The following is a 24,430-nucleotide window of genomic DNA, read 5'->3' on the forward strand; positions in this document are numbered from 1 at the left end:
CCCACTTTGTGTAAGATGCCGGTGGTTACATCAATGTCACTTGTGACAAATTAATGGTTTAAAAGTTAAAATTTGAAGCCTGTTGATGGACACCACAAAGCCAAGGTGCACCACCATGTGAGCACTCGTCGCTGGCCCGCAGCACTAAAGAGCAGTAATGGTTCTAATTCCAATAAAGAGAAAATCCAAGGTCACACTGTGAACTTCCTCGCCATCAGAAGACCACAAAGACTGTCTGGGAGAGTGCATAATATCCTCACAGCTATTTTTACCCTCAAATTAAAATCTATGACATGTTGAAATGACTGCAGTGAGCAAGAGGGGTATTCAAAGCAGACACTAATGGCGCTTATTAATGGCATGAATGAAGTCTTGACAGGTCGTGTGTCATTCTGCAGGCAATGCTCCACTGGCATAATGGCTAATGTAAGTGGGGATAATTATATATATTATACCCTGTCTTGTGGTATTTTGGCAGGAGTATGAGGAGCCAGGCAGTAAGAGTGAAAAGTACTTGCTCCCTTTTTAAGATATGCACGTGTGTTTGTGGACGTGCTACATCTTCATTGCTTCTCCAGCCAGCTAATGAATAATCGTGAGACAACAGCACCAAACTGTGGCTGAACGTGATGCTTGCATTCCCAATAAATAAATGAATTAAAAGTGCTCATATGGACGGGCAAAACTTTTCAATACGACAGTCACGATCACGTTGCACTGGTGGAGGAGATTAGAAAAGAGATTAGAAAACTAATGAATGTGTAGCTCTAAGTAAAAGGCCTTTTGCCCATCCCTCCAACTTTAGTGTCGTCTGTATGCACCCTGGTCTTACCTGGTCAAATAAGTTAATAATATGTAATAATTAGTTCCATAATGTAGTGTTGTACATCAGTGTTGTTTGTGTAAATATATAAACTAATCAAGGAATATATTTGACTTCCATAACAACGAAGAGTCAAATGAACAAATTAATTTTAGATGTCTACTGCCTTCCTGTGTGGGAAATGTTCATCCTGTGCTGTGTTGATTTTCTCATGCTTTCCCCCCACATTTCAAAAACATGCATGTTAAGTGAATTGTGGGCTCGAAAATGTCCATAAGTGTGAATGTGAATGGTCGTTTGCCTAAATATGTCCTGCAATAGTGACCAGTCTGGGACTACCCGATTCTTTCCCAAAATCACATGGGATGGGCTCCAGCTCAACGGCAACGCCAGCAATATATCCTCAAATCAAAAATATTTTTGTCACAAAAAAAAACACAAAAAAAGAATCAAAGAATCAGAATTTGTTAGAACTTCCAAAAAAAGGAGTAAAAGTAGTGCTTCTTAAAAAAAAATGAAGTAAGCGTAAACAACAATGTCGTGTTAACTACTCTGACAAGTACAATTTATCAAAAAATTAAGTAAATGTAAAGAAGTGAATGTACCTTGTTACGACCCACCTCTAGTGATGGGGGTATTGATGGTAATTGTGGAAACGGTGGCCATAGTGGTGGTCGTCATTTTAGGGCTGGTGGAGGTGACGGTAATGGTGGGTGTGGTGCAAATTGGCCTGGAGTAAGAACGCCTGGGTGCGTTTTGGAGGATGTCTCCTGTCTCCGTGTTGGCTGTAGAGAGGCGACTAATTGGAAGCCCTGTGGTAAAATATGTTCATTAATGCCTTTGCCTTCAAATACCTTCCCTCAGTTATCTGCGTATTTACCCACTTCCCCCCAAAGCCAACACAGGACCTGGGAGCAGGTTCCACACCAAATAAGAGTAAGAATGAGAACCATGTGTGGAGAGAGGGAGGGACGGTGGGTTAATGTATGCTCTGTGGGAATTAACAAAGCACCGAGTAATTAAATCTAAATTGACATTCAGGTAATTAGCCCCTTGATTAGGAGCAATAACACAATTAGCCAACTAGTCTTTGCTAATTGTTAATTAGTATAAGCAAAGTTATTGTGTGAGTGCAAGAGGGAGGCATGTAAAAGAACAAATGTTAATCTGTCTCTCTTTCAACAGCCTTTCTGGCTATTGAGCTAGCAGGCAGGCAGCGTCATTGTCTTTGTCTCCATTCACAGGCAAGCGGTGGCTAATTAGCGGAAAGTCTTATCCAGGATGTGATCAGAGAGCAGGCTGGCACATCTCCACTTTTACTTTCTACCCACATGTCTCTCCAGCGCCAGCGCACAGCGATGTATCACACAGAGGCCATTTGTTCCGAATGAAGATGTGATGTGTACAATCAGCAAGGCAAGCGGAGAAAGCCACTGTGCTGCGGATCAATCTGAAGGAGATGTAATTCATCTAAAAGGTTTTAGTTGAGGGAGAGGAACAGACTCATTAAAAGAAGGCCGGGAAATAGATGTAGCAATATTAAAGACACTGCAGGAAGTGAGATTTACTTTGGACACAGTTGAGACATGGACGTCTCTTTCAATGAGGCATAACACTCACAAACTAAATGAGCTACATTGACTGGAGTAAGAATTACAATTTGACTCAATCTAGCTGATCATGTATGTGTATTGATGATACTATGCTAAATATTTGTTACTGATTTTTATTACATCTATCCAATTTGCATACATAATTACGATGTGTGTGAGATATATATATATATATATATATATATATATATATACACACTGTAGATTTTTAAAAAAATATTATTATAATATGATTACCGGTACGTTGAGTACAGAAACTGTACCTCACCTTGACTTCTTTAGCCAGCAAACTACTTCCAATCGGATAAACCGCTCCTTTTGATGGCTGCAGACAAGTATTGACTTTCATTTTGCTCCCATTGCTTCTAGACATTCAGTACCTGAGAACCAAACACACCATTAGTAATCGGAACACAAAACATTCCTAATGATAAATTCATCAGATTGAGCCAACCAAGAGGAAAAGCTAGGAGAGAAATGAGCGGCAAAACTGCCTGTACTAAAAAAAAAACAAAAAAACAATAAAGGTGGTAACGGAGATTAGAGATGTTTGCTCGACTGGAAGTGAGTGGGCACATTCAAACTCTCAATTTCTTCCTTAATGAATTTTTTTTGAAAGAACATAAAAATTACCAAATGTGACGGTGTGTGCGTATGTGTATACGTGTTATAAGGCCTGTCTTGCGGTGTCTCCTGCCGTGTCCCACCCAGTGTGCCTCTAATTGGATCCTTATTACCAGGCCAGCCTCCATCTGAGGAATGATGGATTCATACCACGCAGAATTCCATTAATCATTCCTTTTTCTCAGTCCACTCGGAGGGCAAATTCATTTCTTTGGCGCGCCAAGCAGGCCAGCATAATGAATATTCATGAAAGGAAATTTGGGGTCAGGCCTAATAGGAGAGGTAATTTGTAATTTGTCCTGTTACTGCTTGGGTCTTGTTTAGGAAGTTAACCTATAGAACAGTCACACCCATATTTAAATGTTATATATATATATATATATATATATATATATATATATATATATATATATATATTTAAATGTTATATATATATTTAAATGTTCTTTATATATATATATATATATATATATATATATATATATATATATATATATTTAAATGTCATATATATATATATTTAAATGTTTTATAATTACGATGTGTGTGAGATATATCTGGTGACAAGTAGGAACAAAGGTATTCACAAAAGACCACAGCAAAAACTAATTTCTGTCACAAAAATAAAAATGTCACGCTTACAATTATGGGCTGGTTCACAACATGGCAGAATACAAGACAATCTGACAAACGACAAGGCTACACCCAGACTATTTATACTCAGGGGAATGGGACACAGGTGGAGGCAATCACCATAATGAGGAGACACATGAGCAGGAAGTAGAGCTGAAATGAGAGGAACCAATTACTACAAAATAAAACAATTTAACAACGTGAACGACAGGATTAAAAACAGACAACCTAACATAAAAGAAGAAATAAAAGAAGCATTATTAGTAAGACTTTGTGTTGGATGTCGACATTAAAAATACGCTCTCTAACATTGCAATGTTTGCTAAAAAAGAAAAACAAATCATTAGCGCACTAGCGTAATTGTTATAGTTGAACGATTTTGGAAAACAAGGTGTGTTGTTGTCCTGCCCCAATGTTGGCCTCTTCTCAAGCACTGAACAAGTGGGATCTCTTTGTTGACATGCTGGTTGATTGCCTAGCCCACACCGAAGAGGAAAACTCGTAGCTTATAGTTTGGGTCATAGCTTTTTTTTCCTGGAACTTGTCCTCCAGTAGTAGCCATCTACTATCTATAGACACCAATTAACTGTGCCTCCCTCCCTTTTTGCATCAGGAAAAAAAAGACACACTTTATGCCTGAACCTTTCATTACATTTCTCCATAATAGTCTTTTTCATTCGGTTTCAAACTTCTGTTTGAACAAATTGTAATATCATGTTTTAATACGATTTCAATAATGTATTTTGTACCAATAAAGGCCTACCTTGTGGCAATTGAATAAATCAGCACCCTGTCAACTTAAATACAGTACATTTTTGGATGTCTTAACACGTGATTGAAAAAAAAAAGGGGGGGGGCAAAATTAGGCCTGTGAGACACACTTAAACACTCAAGTGTCATAGCATCATACCCTGAAAAATCATCACTTAAAGTCACTTAATTAATAATTGATCAGTATATTTGAAGTGATTAAAATTCATGACTTGAAAGTGAATCATGCCCCAGTACCCTCAGGGTGTCCAATCAGTGCACTTTGTGCGTTAGATCAGGAGTGAATTCCTAATTGCACCTGGATATTTAGTGGGGTCAGGTAACTCCTCTGGTGTGTGTGCAGGTTAAGTGAGGTGTGCGCACACACACACATTCCTACAGCCAGTCATAATTTGTCTGTCACCCTGTCATCACCTCCTTGTCATCACTGCCCTTCCTCTTTTTCTCCATCTTCCACCTTTGTTGGAGACAGAAAGAATCATTAAGTCCTCAACTGAGACATCATGTCCGAGCCCTGTCAGTCACACACACACACACACACACACGCACACACACACACACATTGTCAGGATGCTTGCTGGTTAGCACACGCTCATTACGCATGTATGTTCAAAGAAAGAAAATTATAATGGCTTCATGTTGTGTCACTTATCAACCGTACATGCATTGTATACACACTTTTTGATGTTCATTTTAAAGCCACATAATTAATTTAGCAGTATAAGATGCTCCAAACACTTATTGTTATTCAAATCATGTTTAAACACTTAGACATTAATTAAAATGGTTAACCAATTGTGCACTGGTGTGTTTTGTTGCATTTACTTAAAATAGATGAGTTCAGGCAACATTAACTTCATAATGTGTTGACATAATACAATATAATTACATGCGAAAAGGCGACATCTCAAATCCTATTCTTTTCTGTCACGTTTTTTTCGATATACTTGGTGTTTGAATCACAAAATGTGTAAATTCAATAGAAAAGAGTCAAAGTTTGTGTTTTCCCAATATAATCCCTAAAATACAAACTATAACAAGATTATGGAGCTAGCCATTTATGAATAAGAAATACATAAAAACATCTATTTATACATGAAATCTTGGCCCCACACGGATGACCTAAACATTAAAATGCTGCATCGTCAATAATTTAAGAGTCCTTGAGAAGGACGAGTCTGCATAATGCATGTTGACAGTAACCGTTAGTGTTAACTCCTATTTTTGTAACACTTTGAGCATTTCAATACAAACGCCGTGAAAACAAAGTTGGTGCGTATTACAGGGAGCACTAACCTGTATCCAGAGACACCAGAGCTGGGACATGCGGGGAGAGCCCCCACCCCTCCCCCTGCAGAAAAAGACAAGCTATTGAAGGTCTAAACACAGAACATGATGTGTGTCTTTCTTACTATGGAGGTGAGCAAAGTGGCCAGTGTTTCTCTGTCCTCTCATGTATTAAACATCTCTCTCTGTGGACCCCCCCCTCCCTAAGGTTCACAAGCCCCTAGCACCCCCAGAGACCAGCGCACTCTTTTAAAGATATGTGCTCACTTAATCACTGAAGAAAAGGGCCCCAGAGCTAGCCTAATATTATAATTAATTAATTCAACCAAAAAGGGGGTATTAAATTTCCTGCCTCTTAGGATAGCGTCTTGAATACATTGACCTTTGTAGAAAAGCCTCTCACTCAAATCACATTCACATACACAACTTGGTTCTTTTACTTCCAATTCCCATGCAAAGTGTATTGTACATGGACAACATTATTATTTCATATTGACAGTAGGCCTAAATGTAAATGTAAATTGCACACCTTTATTGAACATAAAGGTTGTACTGGTTTTAGTGTTCCCCAGCATTTTTCTAACAGCACATTATTGCACTATTTTACTGTGAATCAAACATTTTATGTTATAATCTATTAATTCAATTATAATGGGTTGGTTAGTTTCCCCTAGAATATACATTTCTCTGCATAAACTCTCCAATTCAGTTCGTCAAGATACACTCGACACTAATGTATTTTTTCCTCTCTGCTTGTCAATGTCGTTAGCTGTTGTGTTTTCAAATGCTCTTCGGTGTTGTGTCTTTGCTTGTGTGAAGTACGTTGAGTTGCCTTGTGTATGAATGTGCTTTATAAATAAATCTGCCTTGCCTTTTGTCAGAATTTTTGGACAGTTTACTATTTGTGTTGCATTTTCCAGGACCCAAACAAGTACCTTGATGTCCTTTTCCATTCAGCTCAATATGACTGAGAGACGCATTTCCCTTGGCAAACCAGGCACCAGCTGGTCAGCTGGGGCTCAAGCATGCTGCGCAGATCCTGTATGAAATGATGACATACTGTAGAAGAATTTGAGAGGGGTTTTTTTTGGGTGCCTCTGGTGGATTCACTCCTTCGCACCCAAGGAATGCAGTAGTCAAGGAAAGACAAGGCAACTTTATCAATGTGCTTCACAGCTACAAGACAACATTAAAAGGCAAATTTTAGACATTTAAAAAGACAAACAAATGTAATGACATTTAAAAGCAGTTTACTAACATTTACAACATCATTTACAGAGCAGCAGCATAATTCTAAAATCTATTCTATTCTATTCAGTAGAATATCAACCATACACTAACATTTGACATTGATCCATGTAGTTCCAATACGCAAGAGAAATTGACCTGAGACATTCAACGTCTACTTTAGTGTAGGAATTTCTAAAGTCCATAAAAACATCCATCCTTTCTACATCATTTTCTACTGTTGAGCTGGAACCTATTCCAGCTGACTTTGGGGCAAAGGGATGGGGTACACCCCGGACTTGCCACCAGCCAATCACGGAACAGATATAGCCAACAATTTACTTTCACATTCACATTGAGACTTATGGCCAATTTAGAGTGTTCAATGAACCTAACATTTCTGGAACGCGTGGAAGTAAGAAAACGCTAACTCCAATCGGAAAGACCCGTGCCAAGATTCGAACATTTGAGAGTCAGGTTTCCCAATACTATAGTCCACAAAATGTTTATGTGAACTGGTGTAAAAGTGTGTGTGATCTCCGTGCACACACAAAAAGAGAAAGTTTTCTTATTAGTGGAGAAAGTGGGGAAATTGCAGTCAGCTAAGTCTGCGTCTATCTCGACTCCCAAGTGTACTCTCAGTCTTCACTAACTCTGACTGAAGTTCAGAGGGGTTAGGTGGTATACTCAGGAGGGGGGAGACAAAAGGGAGGAGGTGGAAGGAGGGGGGTTAAGTAGGATTGGAACAGTGGCAGTTTTAAAACACAACTTTAAATCTCCACCTACGAGAAAGGCGCAGGGGGGGGGACAATGGCGTCATGTGGCGCGTCGTTATCTTCGGGGAGACGGCGGTATGAGACTAAAAAAGAAGCTTGAAGAAGGGCATAAATGTGATAACAGCTGTAGGCTGTATAAGCTTCTTCTCATGGAGTGATGCGGATGAAAAAAAAAATCTAATCTTTGCGACCTTCACATCATAAGTTCACTGAAACATACTCTTACTCGCAAGATTGGAAATGGATTTGAAAGATGGATGGATGAATGGATGAGTGCCTGGCAGAGAGAAACAAACATAGCAGCAGAACAAATAGATGTTAATAGGAGCTTACAGGCTAGAATGAATCCTGCGTGCCACACCATTAGCTTGCGCTCTTCCATCAAGGACAATGAAATTAGCCATCATTTAGCCAGTCTTTGTCCCGTACGTAAATTTATCGCCAGAGGATGGCCGCAATCAGGAAAAGGTACGGGTATATGTCTCTCTCAACAGCCGGAGAAAAGATGGAGTCTGCAACCTTCAAAAGGAGACAAATTCTGCCCGATGCATTATTTATCTTCATAATGACGAGCTGAAATTAGCAGCCAGCACAAAACTAAATGATGGCGGCATATTTGTGTTCCCTCGTTGATCATTCTAACAGAGCAACTTGAGCGATGTCTTGCTTTTACAGAGATGATCCTTTTTTTACCCAGCCACAGTATATACTTAACATACAAGTCTTTCTCAACCCTAAGTGAGCACATATTTTACATTAGAAAAAAAATCTCACGAGACACGGCTAAAACAAGTCGCAAAAAAGTGGATACACAGGTTAAATGTACCTTCTGTCGTCTAGTGGAAGAGGATTAAATTGTTCTGCCTGTCACTGTGGGTTGCTGGCATAGATAGATAAACAAAGGTACATTATGAGTACTAAATTTTAAAAATTCAGAGCAATTAGGTGAAAGTGGGTCATTTCCTGTAGAACACTTGTTCATCTTTCACAGCACATTAATTGGCCAAAACACACTGGCTGGGAGTCACTACAGGAATGGCAAAAGTATTAGGACACCGGGCTGTTACATCCATATAGGGAGGAAAAATGGAAGATTTTCGATTGCATTCAGGTCAAGTTCTTCCAAACCAAACTCATCCAAGCGGCCTTCTCGACGCACATGGGACACGAAACCGCCTTCACTAAACTGCTCCCAAAAAAATTGTCAGAAATGTTTTGGACTGATGACAATTTACATTTTCAGGAGGAAGGACCCCTGACTGGTTGAAAATGTTTGTCGATTGCTGTCACTGCAACACAACGTTCACCAGGCCTTATTAATCATCTCCTCAATGGGTTTCCCTTATGTTGTGGACCACTAACTCCCCCTACTGAGTATGAGGAGTAAAACACCATGGTAGTAACACAAGAATGGTTAGGCGACAATGCATGAAAATGAACTATTCAGACCCCTTGAAATTTTTCATTTTCACTTTGCAAACATGTCTTCATTTCTGTCAAGATGGGGTGCTGAGTGGACATTAATGAGAAATAAAATGAACTTTTTTGATTTTGGCAAATGGCTGCAAATGACACAGAAAGTGAAAGATTTCAAGGGCTCTGAATACTTTCCGCACCCACTGTAGCTATGCACATTTAAGAGAAAACATATATTTCGTTTCATTTTCATCCACGGCTAAATGTCTCAACATGTCACCGCACATCAGCTGTCTAAGCAATAAAATGAGACAGACCCTGACCACTGACCAATACGCCATCAGGCCACCCCTCATCTCATCACCTGCACACACATGAAAAGACCAACCCTTTCCTTTGCCGCTGTTAATGGCGGGGACATTATTCATCTCTCCAGCCAATTTGAGTTCCTTTTTCTTTCACGAATGGAAGCACCGGAGGTTGAGGGGAGTCGGTGAAGAGTATTAAATATGTAGAAGAAGATGGACAAAAGAAGCGGCAGAATAAAGAGGGCAGCGGAGGTGGGAATGAAGAAGGGCGGGAAGAGTGCGGCGCTGATGTCGAGGTAGTTACAGTGAGAGAATGTGAAGACGGCAGAAAGAAAAGAGAAGAGGCTTCGCCTCCATGACGGGTGGCAGCATGTGCGCTCAGTTTTGACCTTTCAAAAAGGACACTTCTTCTTCCACATTTGAATGTAGAGCCAAATGAGGAGGGCTCAAAAGTGACAATGTCTAATGTGGCTGCTGTCACAGTGCAACTTCCAAGGTCGAACGCCATTCATGCTCCTACGATGGAAAAAATAAATGATTACAGAAAAATTTAAACATTCTGTTGCCATGTATACTGTATATGGCATTTAATTAAATAGCATTTTAAGATTCTTAACTGTAATACAAGTGTAAAAATGCAGTTAACAATTAAAGTGCAGTATGATTTTTTTTAAATCTTTTTTTGAGTAACTAAAGCGGAGTGGCAAATGGTTAACATACGTATCTGCCTCACAATACTGAGATTGGAGATTTGAATTCTGGTAGGGAGTTTGGTTGTCTATATGTGCCCGGTTGACAACCAGTGCAGCGAGTACCCCGCCTCACATGAACAATAAACAACCATTCACATTCACATGGACAATTTCAAGCTAAGCCATCATGAAAGTTTTTGGAATGAGAGAGGAAGATACATATTTGCTAGTGTTGTGTGCAATCAAAGTATTATGTTGGCGCCATCTTATGTCAAGGAACTGAGTGAGATGAGGAGTTTCATTTAGACAAAAATAGTTTGTTGATTCATCTCGTGGCATCGTAGTGTCAAGAAACTATGTTGGAGTAAGCTGAACGGGGTCCCCGCTCAGTAGCAGGTGATCATCTTAGCTGCTTTTTTTTCTTTGTAAACCCCCGAAAATGCTCATAAAGCTCCATTATGCATTTTCCACTAAAAACAAGGTTGGCTCCCAACCCCAGCCACCCTTACCCCGAACCGCGAGTATTCGGCGGTCCACTGTACAGTATGTGATGGATACAGGATGTGAGGGTGAGATCTAAAAAAAAAAAAAAAAAAAAAAAAAAAAAAAAAAGATACAAAAAGATTAGCAAACGGAACTGGCGTATTGTGTGATGTCATGCATGACAGTGGTTTGACCTCGGAAGTTTTGTGCGACTTCCTGTCGATTTCCATTTAAAGGACTGCGCTGTAATTAACCAACCTGGAAACTTCAATCTTGAAGGATGGCTCTCAAATGAATTTTGCGTCACTTACATTGGGAGGTGCTACGCAACGATGTACGGCCACAGAAGCTATAAATTGTGTCTCCAATCTTCATCATGTGTTGAGCTCCATTATTTTTGGGGGCCCAGGAGGATCGGCCCGATGCGGAGGAGATCGTAAAGCTGGCTGTGATTGACGGCAACTTAATGGAGGAGGATGGATCAATGAGTAATATCAGCGAGGCAACACACATAAACCTTAACCAACTTCCACAATGTCACTCATAAAAGTTTGCTTCACATTCCCTAAGAAGAAAAAAAAGAGATAAATCCATCCAAAAAAAAAAAAAAAACGTCTTCCCAGTTTTTATAGTCCTTCATCCCTTCCTTTCATCAATCCTCCTCATCTCCATTTTGATGTCTGTCTATTAGCACGAGGTGAGGCCTTGCCTGCTCTCACATCCAGGGGCTAAATTAGCTCAATCAGCCCCCTTTCACCTCTCTTCCATGGGCTTCCAGCAAAGTGACACACTGCTCCCCTGAGGAGGAAGGCGGGAGAAAGGGAGGCACACCAAGCCTAGTGGCCAGAGGAAGACTATGGAGAGAGGGAGCAGGTGTGGGTGGGATGAAGAATGATCACTTTAATTTTGCGTTGCTAAAACCTCCCAGAGGCCAAGGCATTAGAAAATGACATGTTTTCTGTTTTGAGTCAACCAAATGGTGCATGTGAGAGGCTACACACGCACTCAGAGTGCAACTGGAGAGCCAACGTCTCTTAAGTTGCTCCTTCATGTTTGATTTGTCTCAACCTTTCCCCTCGCCTCTTCTTACTAAACAGCCTCCCAAGTGTCAATGGAAATGCAAGGAAGGCACTTCTGCCGCGGTAATAGCAGCACGTGTATGTGTGTGTATGCGCTGGAGGGAGATCGGAGGTGGTGATCGGAGTGAGCCATAAGATCTACTCTATGCAGCTCTACAGGGATTTATTAGACCAGGGAGTACATTAGCATCATAAAGACCCTGGAGAATGGGCCTGCGGATGGGCTGCACACACCACGACTACACACCAACATGCTTTCAGCGCATGAGTATGCGTGCGCACGTGTATTTCTATGTGAGGATTAGAAATAAGATTACCTCTATTTAAGTTAAGAAGGACTATTAAACAGTTTATGGTTCATCCTGAAGGAGACGTGGACTAATACATCACAAGAGGATGGAGGGGAAAAAGGACAAAAGGTGGTGGGCGAAAGGCGAAGGAGGGAATATTGCATTTCTTACGGAAGGTGCATTTGGGTGTGATGTCGTGACGCAACATTTATGTTTTGTTATTTCAACTGCCTGACACAAAACATTTTATTTAAACATTTTGGGGTTGCCAATGATGCTCTGTCTCGGAAATGACAACTCTATATTTCATTACCGCAGTTTAATAAAAGAAACTAGTATTCAACAATCCATAGAGCTCTAGTGTCACCTCGTGGACGTTATTGTAATGACACGGAGCAAAAGGTCCCTTTAAAAATGGGGTTTATGAATTGGATATAGGTTACTCATGAATTCGTAAGATCTTTTAAAGTCATTAATAAGCAGTTGTAAATGACCTACACGGGTCATCAGAAAGCGTTGGCTTATTATTTGGCAAGGCCACTTTATCGATATCCACTTTTCTTTTTAAAAGAACAAAATTTTAGTGTCTTACCTTTGACTGGAGCCCAGCACACAGTCATATAATATCCACTTCAGAACTAGACAACCTCTGAACTGCACTGCTTTTCTATCACTGGAAACCGACATAGGTCACATCAAACACGTGACACAATAAATCTTCTAGACAAAGGGACAGTACACTGTTTCACTGTATATTTGCAGCTTTTCATTAAAGGGTCACTTGATTGGGCTGAACATTGGCGTTTATATGTCTTTCTGTAAAAATGATGTCATTCCCCCCTCGAATAACTCAATAGTGATTTAATGTGTTTCTTATGACTAGATTCAACACATCTCAATGACGCCTACTTTGCATGGCCAAGGCCTGCTTTTTAACATCTCAGTCTGATGGTGTCAGTGAAGGAAAGAGGCAAGCATTGCAATAGTTTTCTGGCTTATTTTGTCACGTTCTGTTGTCAGCTAATGTCTGAAAATCAAAGTCACCAAAATTCATGTGCACAGCTCTACTCATGTCCACTTCAACCTGTGAAAATATAAACGCGATCGGCTCAATATTTAGGATTTTATTGACATTAAATGTGAGTTTCTATGAGTAAAAAAAATATTATCAGCTCCACCTAATTGAAAATATTGCACCAATGTGCATATGAGTTTTGGTGGTGATTGGTTGGAGTTTTCAGACATTTAGCGATGTTAAAGTTTCGTTCGACTCCATAGGTAGGCTGCCATTAACCCCCCGCAGCTAATAGGCTAATACTGCTGTCGCTGTCAGGGAGGCAATTTACATTCGGGCGTTGATTGAGCCAAGAGTAAGAAATGATCTCAGAGTGGTAAGAAGATAATTTAAGAGATGATAATATGTCACCATACAAAAAAAACAAAAAACACTTGAAGCAAATTATTGGATTCTGATAAAACATTTTATAACTTATTTCACATCAGGACATGTCCCATGTTTGTTGCACTGCAGAGCACTCTCTAGTGGAATTTTAGAGGGGTTCTGAGCGAATCTTTGGAGTGTTGGCAAGGTTGTCAACAACAGTCAAACTGTGGTTGAAATGGGAAAAGGCACAACTCTAGGCCGGGGGGGAAAAAAAAAAAAACACGGTCAGGCATTGATAACTCTGCAGCACGGAGTAGAGTCAGTCTTCCAGTTTACATGGAACCACAGTTACAAAGAAAGGAAAAAGGTACAGCAAAACGGACTTTCCGCTGACCAGACACACCGGTAAACTTTACATTCACAATTTGAATTCAATCAGATCAACGAATCATTTCATTTACTATTTGGCTTTAAAAGATAACAATGAGAAAAATAAAAGCCCAATTATGAATATAAAAAAAGACTGAAAAAAAGGTATCAAGACGTACAAATCTTCCAGGTCAGTGAAAGTTCCCAAATGGCTCAATGCTCCATCTCATGTAACACATGTGTGGCTTTAACTGGCTTTAAAAGGGGGAGGAAAGGGTTGTTTTGGGTAAAAAAAAAAAAAAAAAGAAAAAAAAAAAGAAAAGTAAAATCCATAAAAAGAACACAAACAAAATATTTTAAAGCTGCTTAGTGGCATAAAACAGCAAAATAATAATAATCATTTTTGTACAAAGTCAAAACATTAATATAGTTTCCAGTGCTTTGGTAAATAGAACTAACAATAAACTACAATAAAGAAACAGAACTTATAATTAGGGATGGGCATAATCACCTACCAATAAAGTGATACTGATTAACAATTTGGTCGATTGTGTGGAATTGATTGTTTACTAGTTGTGTCTTGAAGAATTTGAGAGTATAGCGTGCACTACTTGGCTACAACCAGCAGAAGCGCTGTTGATTCAGTCGCAACAGGTTTGTGGTGTTGGGAACAACATGGCATCAGCATGTCTTAGAAACAGGAGTTAACATTCACAGAGTAATTACCCCTCCCCAAAATGCCTCCCATCGTCAATAAAGTAAATGTCGTCAAATGCCCATCCCTACTTACAATGAAAAATATTACAAGATTTCTTTACCATCCATAATGCCATAATGCTCAGACTGCCACGACGACAACATGGACCAAAAAGATGCCCTTTATGTGATATATATTTAAATATTTATATATAATGTTGTGATTGGCCAATTTCCACGGAAATGTATGTGATAAGCATAAGTCGATCAATGCTTTTGATTGCCGATCACAATAAACGATCAGCTGCAGCTCGTACTTTGCAGCCTGCAGCCTACTAGAGACCAGCCTGTGTTTAGAGCAGCGTCCGCCCCCCATTTCCGTAACACTGCATGTTTCAGACCAAACCAGTAACTGAATCATAATGTCAATATGAAATAATGTCTTGTTTATGTATAATAAATGAATAAAGGTTTTGTATAAAAAATGTAAATGTGGACAGAATGTTTTTTCATGTGATTTTTTTCAATTAATGGAATTAATAACCGACATTAATCGATTATTAAAATCATCGTTAGTGAGCAGCTCTAAAATTGAAAAATGTGCCGCTAATAGATGTGATCGGCGTCGTAATCTTTGTGTGTGCGCGCATGCGTGAGGGAGATTTTGCATCTGCTTTTACTGAACACCTTTGCGTGTGAACCAAATACGATTTATACTGCAATATCTACCGGACTAAAAGCCACCCAGTGTGTGGGCCTCTAGCACTGGAAAGACAAGTTAACAGAATCAACTTTTTTCGTGAACTCTGGCCTTAAAGAGCTGCTCAAGTCATGGGCCTGGTTCAAGTTGCCATCAGCACCCATTTAAATTGACCCTGCTTGTAAATTCCATTACAGTACCTGAGTAGTATGATAGATGGATGACGTGGTTTTACATGGCAATGAACACACTAACAGAAACAAGGAGACATAGAAAGAGGCACTGGTGGATGTGTGAGTTCACAAAAGGTACGCCAAGAGTGAGGATTAGAAAAGTCACACCCGTGAAGCCCACAATGTGCATGTCAACGCGGCCACTTTAAGGACACGCTAAGCTTAGCATGCTCTTGATGGCCTCCGGTTAACACCAACCCCAGAGTGCTCATCGTGACGACAAAAGGTGCAATTACAGATATACCGAAACAAACATGAGACACAGTAGCATCACTGCCGAATACCTGCACAATTTTCACACCGGACAACAAAGCTGCACCTTGTCTATTTGATTCTGTATGTAATCGTTTATGGTGATGTGGCAAATGGGACAATGTACAAGGTTTTCATCTTATGAATAAAAAATGACCATCGCCTTCATGAAAACGACATTCTGTAGAACTCTCTGATCTCAGTATTTGTTTACCTACTTGAAAATGTTCTTTGATAGTTTCAAGATCCTCAGTTCATGTCTCATCCGTGGTTTTTGTTGTTGTTGTTGTGAAGTGTTGCATGTGTCAGAGCAGTGCAAGGTATCAGTATTGACATTTATTGGAAGCCTTGTGGGACTCTGCTGCTTAATGGCTTCCAGTCAATGTGACGATTTCCTTTTTATGCTCTTCATAGTGGTACCAACACCCTATTTTTTTTTTCCAAAGTGTGTGCTTGCAGGAGTGTGTATGTGTGTGTGTGCATGCATGTGCCTAGAGTATGTCACCATCCTCTATGCTGAAGCTGGATCTGCGACTGGAGTCGACAGAGGCCTCTGGGGACATAGTGGAGAGCAGAGGGTCGCCGCCGATGGGAGACAGCGGCTCATCCATCATGAGGAAAGCCATGTCGCTTCTACGGCTTTGCACATCCAGTCCTGCCAGATCGCCCAGCCCCGACATGCCGTCTGAGAATGCCTGCATCCCGTCGCACAAGTCCAGCGACTGGGCAAAGTCAAAGGGCTGGGAGCTGCCTACGGCCGGGTACTGGATGGGCGGCTGGGGCTGGAGGTGCTGCGGGAGCATGGTCAGCTGCCTGGGCTGCTGAGGCTGAGGCTGAGGCTGAGCCTGGCTTTGAGGGTGCAGGTGGGTCTGCGGGAGGAAGTGATGCTGCTGGGGTTGGGGCGGAGCCTGACTCTGGTTGAGGTGGTGGTGGGGAGCTTGTGTCTGAGTGTGGGAGAGGTTCTCCTCTGGGCTGGTCTCTTGTTTTATATATGGGGCCATCACGTCTACTGGGTTCAGGCCGGATGGAGAGTTGCTGGGTAGGCCATGCAGATGAGCTTGCATCTCCAACTCCTGTTAACGCCATCATTTTCAATGTCAGCGTATTGGACTGAGGTGCCAAAAATTATTCAAAGCCCAGCCACAATTTGCCCAGCAAAAAAATCATTGAAGTTTTGTGAAAGACAAAAACAAAATGCCGATTTAGTTGAACATAGTAATGGAAAAATGAAGCTTAAAATTTGCTTCACGAACCAGTTGTTGTATTTTTTGACTCCTCTAAGATGGCACTCTGTTCAACATTGGTCTGAAATTAAACCCATCTATTTAAACCAACAGTGCCATCTTGAGGGGTCAAAAAGAAATAATGAAACTGATTGATGAAGCAAACTTGAACTTAGATTTTCCCATCACTAGTTGATAGGGATGTCACAATATTGGCAATATCCTGATGTTGCGATATTAAAATTGCCACACTATATCATCGTCGTCGTGTGACGATATTAATAGCAGCAAATCTGTTTAAAAGCCCACGTCGTTTTCCATTTGTGCTGTTTTCAGCACCCTCTGGTGGTTAGTTTATTAGTGCAGTTTGATTCGATGCCAACTATGTTTAAGACGCACGCTAACCGCTAACAGGAACCCAAGCCTATTCCTTTGTGAATGCTGTTATGTACAAAAACAGAATATTGTGATTTTTTTTTTTTTAATATGAGCCCTTTATTTTAATAATATCGTGAGCTTTACACAGTACCAATGTCAGCAGGTGGATACATAAACTACCTTCTGCCATCTAGTGGAAGAGCATTGAATTGTTCTGCCCGCCACTATACTTCACTGCTGAACTAAGATTTATTATTTGTAGTAAATAATTTCAATTAATTAAAACTAAAGTGTCATGACACAACGTGTAGGAATCACTGTTGTTCATGATACATTTAGACCACTTGATGAGCATGGAGGCATACGTCAGGCCTCACAGCTGTGATTCTTAGTTCAACTATCAAGCTCAGCCCTTTGCAGTTTCGAGTTGTTTTTTTTTTTAACATATTCCACTTTATCGTGTGATTTGCGGCGAAAACATCCCCACCCACTTACAGCGCATTGATAGTATTGGGCTTAACTGTTTATGGCAGGCAAATTTGAGAAATTACCTGAATGCGAAGTATCAACTGTTTGTTGGCCATTTCCATCCTTCTAAAGTTAGTCTCCACCTCTCTGGTCCTCTGAACATCCTTCTGCATGCGTTTGATGTAGTCCACAGACGCTCTCAGGATTGTGCCCTTGTTCCAGCGAACATCGCTATGCAACGCATAAAGCCAAAAGAAACGGTGACGTCGCTAGCAGTGATACTGTCGAGTGCCTGAAACAATTTTGATCTCCTCAAGTAACTAGGGCTGTAAAACGATAATCATCTTTAATTGAGTTAACCGCATGCGATTAGCCCCAAACATTATCTGATTACCTCAAAGGGAAACTGCCTTACTAAATGGACAAACATTTGATTGCTCATCTCATGATATTTTTATATCTGTTAGTGTGTATATCTGGAAGGCAAAGACATTAACACACGCTAACCCCCACTAAAACATAATATAGCAAATATTACTTACAGATCATTGGTTTTGGGAATCATTGTGCCAAGCTCTTTAATACGATCATTGATGTTGAACCGCCGTCTTCTTTCAACTGTAGATGAATGGACAAGAGAGGGTGAATGAAAGGACACAAATGGAGAAAAGAAAGGATCACGTAGAGAGAGTCGCGCTTGTATACGGATACACATTTGCTGGCACTCAAACGAGCTCACATAGTCACTAAAGTGTACTTCAGTGCCAGAGCAACAAAAATTTTACAGGTTATCCATCCACCCACTCATTGCACTATGTCTGCTAAATCAGCAAAACGGGATATATAACTGGTCAAGATTATGGTTGCGTGTGTGTGTGAGAGTAAGTGTGTTGCCCCTGTATAATATTATGCAATGCACAGATTAACAATCATTACAATTAGAGGAAAACTGCACGCTAGATGCTGGAAAAACTTACTGAGATTGTGGTTGTCTTTCTTTTGTCTCTCCTTGGCCAGGGCACGGGCTTCTGTGTCTTTGCAAAAACAAAAAGTCATCAGCTAATGGCTGACACAAACACTGTAGAAGACGGTAGTACAGGTAAAACTTTCTCATGGCATTTTGTCAAAGAAAAGAACAAGAATAAACTCAATACATGCCGGAAGTTACAGAATTCAAAGTTTTTACATTATTTTATTGTTTTTATACTTATATAAAAGTACAAAGTTGAGCAAATCTGTGACACATCTGCAAATCAGCTTTGCATTACTCCTTATGTATCAGTATTCTACCAGTTTTAACTTAATTTTAAAGTAGCAAACTTATGTATATACGGTAAGCCTCTCCAGATGATAAAAATGTTACAATGGCAACACACCGAGTCGTCGGACCCTGGAAACACTGAAATGCCAACAAATCTGTGATCCACCCCAAAAAAAAAAAAGAAATAAATATATATTTAAATAAATAAATATATTAAAATAAATAAATACATAAATAAATATAGATACTGTATATATGTATTTGGGTTGAGTAGTTTAACCACACACAATTAGTGGCATCACAGTAATAACTCAATTATCCTCATCAAAAGCATGCAAAATGATCGCACCTGAAATTTCTCGTTTGATGGTCAAGTTGGCCGGACAGGAGTTGCTGGTCATTGCGATGGCTGGCCCCTTCATCCCTGGACCCGTGTACACATCCAGGTGGCTGCTGGACAGAGGGAGCTGAGGAGGACGCATGCAAACACAATCACAATCAAAACAGCAACAATCGGAAGTGTCAATTTAGCTTAACACGTAAATCGACTAAAGAAAGTTTTGACACAGTTGGAGGATTGACAAAAAAAAAACCGAAATAAGCACCTCTACTGTACATAACAAATTAAAGTCTCCAGTGCAGTAATTCCTAATCAGTGTGTCGTAGCACATTTGTTTGTTTTCAGTTATCGTCTAGTATGCCAAAGGAAATCATCCAATGTCACTTATGACGGGCAGAACAATTAAATGCTCTTCTGCTTGATTGAAAATCAACCTGTATATCTGCACGAGTCACAATTCTGTGCCATGAGCTTTATTTCTAAGACAAAAACGTGCCTTGGCCTAATAAAGGCAAAGACTGCTGAATACTAGAATCCACATAATGGCAAAACTCCTTCCAAAATGTAATATGGCGTAAAGTCAATCATAAAAATTGAAAAGTAAAACATAGGTCAAACGGGTGTAACTTCACATTATTTCTCTATGGGTCCGAGACGACTCATTTACAACTTCACATCCCCGCTTAAGTACCTTTATATTGTCAGTGTCCGTGTTTAGTGTGCTGTAAAGAACAGATAACTACGCATAATGCCAAAATATCACGCCTAAGGACTCCCTAACAAGCATACAGCAATGATTGACTGTCATCCTCTGGTCAGTATCTTATCTGCCTCGATGGCTTTATTTTCTCCTCGGCGGTGTGCGGGCCTTCCCAAACGCTCGTAAAGGTTGCGCTTCAATGCTAACGCTGAGGGCTGTGATTTAGCTACTAAAAGTCCAGATTCCATCTTAATCGACTCATTTATTGATTTACTTCTTAATATCGTGTTGCCTATTGTGTTTTACTCCCTGGCGTGAGGGCAAATGGGGCACTCGCTAATGAGGCCTGAAAGATAAAGATGTCAAAAGGAAGTGATACCTTATCTACTGGCTACTGTGCGAGCTCAGACATCACAACATCACACAAATGCGCGCGCACACACACGCGCGTAGAGCCACGAACAAACAAACAAAGAAATTCCTCTGTATGTAAATTGCATGCTGTGAAATGTAAATAATGCGATCAACCAGATGCTATTCTAATTCATTTAGTTTATTAAATTGTATGTTAACAGGTAAGATATGCATCAGGTTGCACGGCAGACGCAACTTCTTTTCGTTTAAAACCGTTTGACTCATTGATCTCCATATTCCAAAAGAAATGTTATTGAATGTGGCACTGTATGGCTCCGTGTTTCAGTGCACAAGTCTACACACAAACACACTCTTAAAATCCAGCAGAAAGTAAGTTCCTGGTATTCGGTGGTTTTCAAGGCTCTTACTAAACTTTGAGATTCCAAGAATTCCAGGAGTATGCCTCTTTAATCCCCATCAGGATTAGCAGGTAAAGTTGATTCATTGGATTGTCAATTGGGACTAAAAGGAATAAAATCATACTGAAAACTGTACTTTAGTACACACACATGCATATATTTATACATACTTATATGTACATATATACTGTATACATACGGTATATATATTGTTATATCTATCTATCTATCTATCTATCTATCTATATATATATATATATATATATATATATATATAGATATAGATATAGATATCTAGATATATATATATAGATATATCTAGATATATATATATATAAATATAACACACAAAAGGTATAGCTTGCAGTCTTTATCTCTTTCCAGCAGTTCATCGAGTGCACGGGCTTCACACACACACACCACCAGAGGCGTCCGCGTTGATCAACGTCCTAATACAATCAATCCATTCCTGTGATGTTAGATTACCATGTTGACTCGCAAATGTATGCAGACAAATGTGCTCAGCCGGATTAAACCAATCAAGGTCAGAGAAAATTTAAACGACCAATACTCCCGAGCGAGATTAAATCAAACATCAACACTTTCGCCATGTATCGCACAGGGCGACAACCTGAAAATTCCTTCCACCCCCACACGCTCTGTGCGTAATTCGTGCCCTGAGGCTGGCAGTTAAAGATGACCACAGTGTTGGTCCCAAAAGTCTTTCGCCAACAACCATGAGCAGCAACCAACTCCACCAACACAGATGACGACAGCTACAATAACAGCTCAATATCTTACCAACTGAATTTGTTCCCCTTCAATAACTTCCACAATGGCATATGTCGTACTCATCTCCTTCATCCTCTAATCCCCCAGCAAGGTCGCAGGGGTCCCTTCCTCCTCGCTCCACAGCAGACTGCGTCGGGACACCACCTCAGCAGCACTGATCCAATTTTCGTCTAGAGATTCCTCTCCCCACCACCAAACAAGAGTGAACTTTCCCCTAACTGGACTTTCAGCCTGTTTTCCCTTTGCACAAATTGCCCTCATCCCCTTACCCTCCTCCTCCTCCTCCTCCTCCTCCTCACCCACCTCCTCCTCCCGTTTTCCAAATACCTTGTAAACAAGTTGAACTCTAACTGCTGGCAGTTTAATTGTTAATTCTTACTTTGGCCCTACCCGAGTCTTAAATTGACATGTTTTTGTTGGCGTGTGTAACCTTGCTCAGCATGTTTAAATCAATTGTGCGTTTGTGCATGAAAATGCTTGTGACATCACAGATTGTCGCTTTGGCCTGGACACAAAAAAATAATTTATGTGATAAACACTTGGAATCATAATCACATTTAAATTGTAATGATGAAATCGATGAAATTTTTATTTAAAACTTGTTAATCGCATAAAACGATGCTAACTAACACCCTTGGTATTCTTTTTTTTTGTTTGTTTACCTTTTGTAAAATGAAATAAATAAAGATCCTTGAGGTGTCATGTCATGCGACAAAATAATGTATGGGGAAAAATATTTTGTAAAGAATTAATTTACTGTTACTGCGTACTAATTTGGTATGTATGAAATGCGTTCAAATCATTATGCCTGAATTGTAATGAATTCATAACAGACGCTATAAGGACAGAATTCCTTACGAATGGTTATGACACACACAGGATATTCAAATGGAATCTATAAAGGCTTCCAGTCTTTTGAGAAAAAAATACTTCAACATTCTGGAGTGTGTCTTTGGGATTTTTTTTGTCCATTTATCTGGAAGCAAAGACATTTCCAATAAGTCAGGGTGAGCTGAAGAATGAAAATTCTGCGAAAGGTCATCGGTGCGGATGAACTCTGCACTAATTGATTCACTAGTTTGTTTTGGCCCGACTTACTGTGTTGGGCATCTGGACGGGGTCTATGTAGGCCTGAACATCATCGTAACTGGACTGCATGCTGATGATGTCATCAATGACCTCATCCATCTGAAAAAAAAAAAACATGGGAAAACCTGTTACGCGAGTATTCTCATAGCCTGTAACGTCCAACTTTTAGACCAGTCACGCATCGGAGCCACATTCGCACACACAAAATTGTCCTATACCGAAGTCCTTGATTCCAGTTTACACGCGGAGGCCTTCAGGTGAACTCACCTGCAGGCGCATGTTTCAGTCTAGCGTCGACTTAAAAGACGACTTCTCCATGGAGGCTAACTGCTTCGACTATTTCCTCTCAGTAAGACTGACAAAACAGAGGCTGAGAGCTACGGTAAGAGAAATTTTGGTCAAAGTCTGCCAGGTTCAAAGGGCCTTGGCATAGTAAACTGTTTGTCTGTCACTTGTTAAGTCGTAATTGCCGCCGCAAGGCCATAATGGGGCATTTAAACTTCAATGAAAGCCAGTGTCAGTTAGTCAACACATGTATTCACCTACTGTGCGCACGACACAAATGGCTTTTGGAATGCCGCTTCAGCTTACCAACGGCCAATTAAATCATTACGATGCTTCATAAAATGTGACGATAATGGGGATAATATTCAAACCTCATAACGTTATACGCATGCAATAAGGTCGTATTTCAGAGATATTTGTTCAATGCGGTTCTTGTAAACCACACTGTTTGACATGACCTACAACATGTGTGTACGGGCTCACGCCACACTCCCAAACACGCTACCTCATGTTCATGGCTGGTTCCAATGTTGAGCATGGCCATTGGGCTGTTGGGTGCACTATTGCCAGTCATGAGCTGCTCGGTGCGCCTGTGGGGGGAGTGGAGGGGCGGGGGTAGGGACGCTGAACCCCCCGTGGGCCCAATGGCCGCGGGGGGCGATGGTGGCATTGGCCCTGCTACGGCATGAACCATCTGAAGACAGAAAGAACAAGAAGAGCGGATGAGCAACTTCCTTGAAACAGCGTTATAGTATTGATGAAGGATGATTGACAGGTACCTGTTTGGTGGCAAAGGTAGTGGAGAGGTACTCTTTCACCTGCTGCCTCCGAGACTGACGGATGTGGTAGTCTGTAGGATTCTCAAGGTGGGTCTGCACCTGCATTAAAAAGGAAAGCAGAACTCTAGTCTCTTTTTGATCTTTTTTTTTTTTTGGTCAAATTAGAAATGCACAGCTACAGAGGAACGAGATGATGCAGAGAACGCGAGTGGCACACCGTGAAACACATCACAGGTGATTGTCTTGCAAGATGTGTCGAGCGTATTAATTAATGTTTGCAATGAGAGGCCAAATCGGGGTTATAAAAGCACATTAGTCATCCACTGCAGGATGAATGGACAAAGAATGTGACTCAGAATCTTGTAAAACGTCTTTCCAACAATACATAAAAAATAGTCACATATGATTAATATACATTTTGACGTTCCAAATACCTTGAAAGGCATAGGTATAGTAGTAAATGGACACAATGATAGGGCTGGGAAATTTGACCGCGACTTGGAGTTTGGTTTCTCACCATCGAAGAAAAATGATTAACGTGTCGAACGGTACGGTGCGGTGTTAATGCCTTGCACGTTTTTGTGTTTAAAAAAAATGAGAGCACCAAGTTTCAATTTTTGACTTATGAGTAACCTGATCATCGATCAGCCGTGGATTAATGGTTGCACCTCTAAAATGATGTTTCT

At 40.4% G+C, this 24,430-nt stretch overlaps 1 protein-coding gene and 1 long non-coding RNA gene across 7 annotated transcripts in view; both read right to left on the minus strand.

Annotated features, from left to right (window-relative positions):
* LOC147142325 (uncharacterized) overlaps window positions 1-3,730 on the minus strand; it is a 31,662-nt gene extending 27,932 nt beyond the window's left edge. For both annotated transcript variants that reach the window (XR_015088133.1, XR_015088132.1), the window contains exons 1-2: window positions 3,703-3,730; window positions 2,705-2,816 (exon numbers count right to left, since the gene is read on the minus strand). This is a non-coding gene — a long non-coding RNA (uncharacterized LOC147142325). The remainder of the gene's footprint in view (window positions 1-2,704; window positions 2,817-3,702) is intronic.
* Window positions 3,731-13,481: 9,751 nt separating this feature from the next.
* The window catches only part of tfeb (transcription factor EB), a 26,503-nt gene continuing 15,554 nt past the window's right edge, over window positions 13,482-24,430 (minus strand). For 4 of the 5 annotated variants that reach the window (XM_086040945.1, XM_086040944.1, XM_086040946.1 and 1 more), the window contains 8 exons: window positions 23,745-23,843; window positions 23,471-23,659; window positions 22,690-22,779; window positions 19,336-19,453; window positions 18,703-18,759; window positions 18,268-18,343; window positions 17,809-17,956; window positions 13,482-16,729 (listed from right to left, as the gene is read on the minus strand). In XM_086040945.1, coding sequence (XP_085897071.1) covers window positions 16,148-16,729; window positions 17,809-17,956; window positions 18,268-18,343; window positions 18,703-18,759; window positions 19,336-19,453; window positions 22,690-22,779; window positions 23,471-23,659; window positions 23,745-23,843 — 1,359 coding nt within the window. In that variant the 3' untranslated portion in view covers window positions 13,482-16,147. The remainder of the gene's footprint in view (window positions 16,730-17,808; window positions 17,957-18,267; window positions 18,344-18,702; window positions 18,760-19,335; window positions 19,454-22,689; window positions 22,780-23,470; window positions 23,660-23,744; window positions 23,844-24,430) is intronic. The other variant, XM_086040947.1, reaches the window with a different exon arrangement.

This window comes from Filicampus tigris, chromosome 9 (assembly GCF_054856515.1).
Source record: "Filicampus tigris isolate MCC_2025a chromosome 9, RoL_Ftig_1.0, whole genome shotgun sequence".
NCBI classification, from domain to species: Eukaryota; Metazoa; Chordata; class Actinopteri; order Syngnathiformes; family Syngnathidae; genus Filicampus; species Filicampus tigris.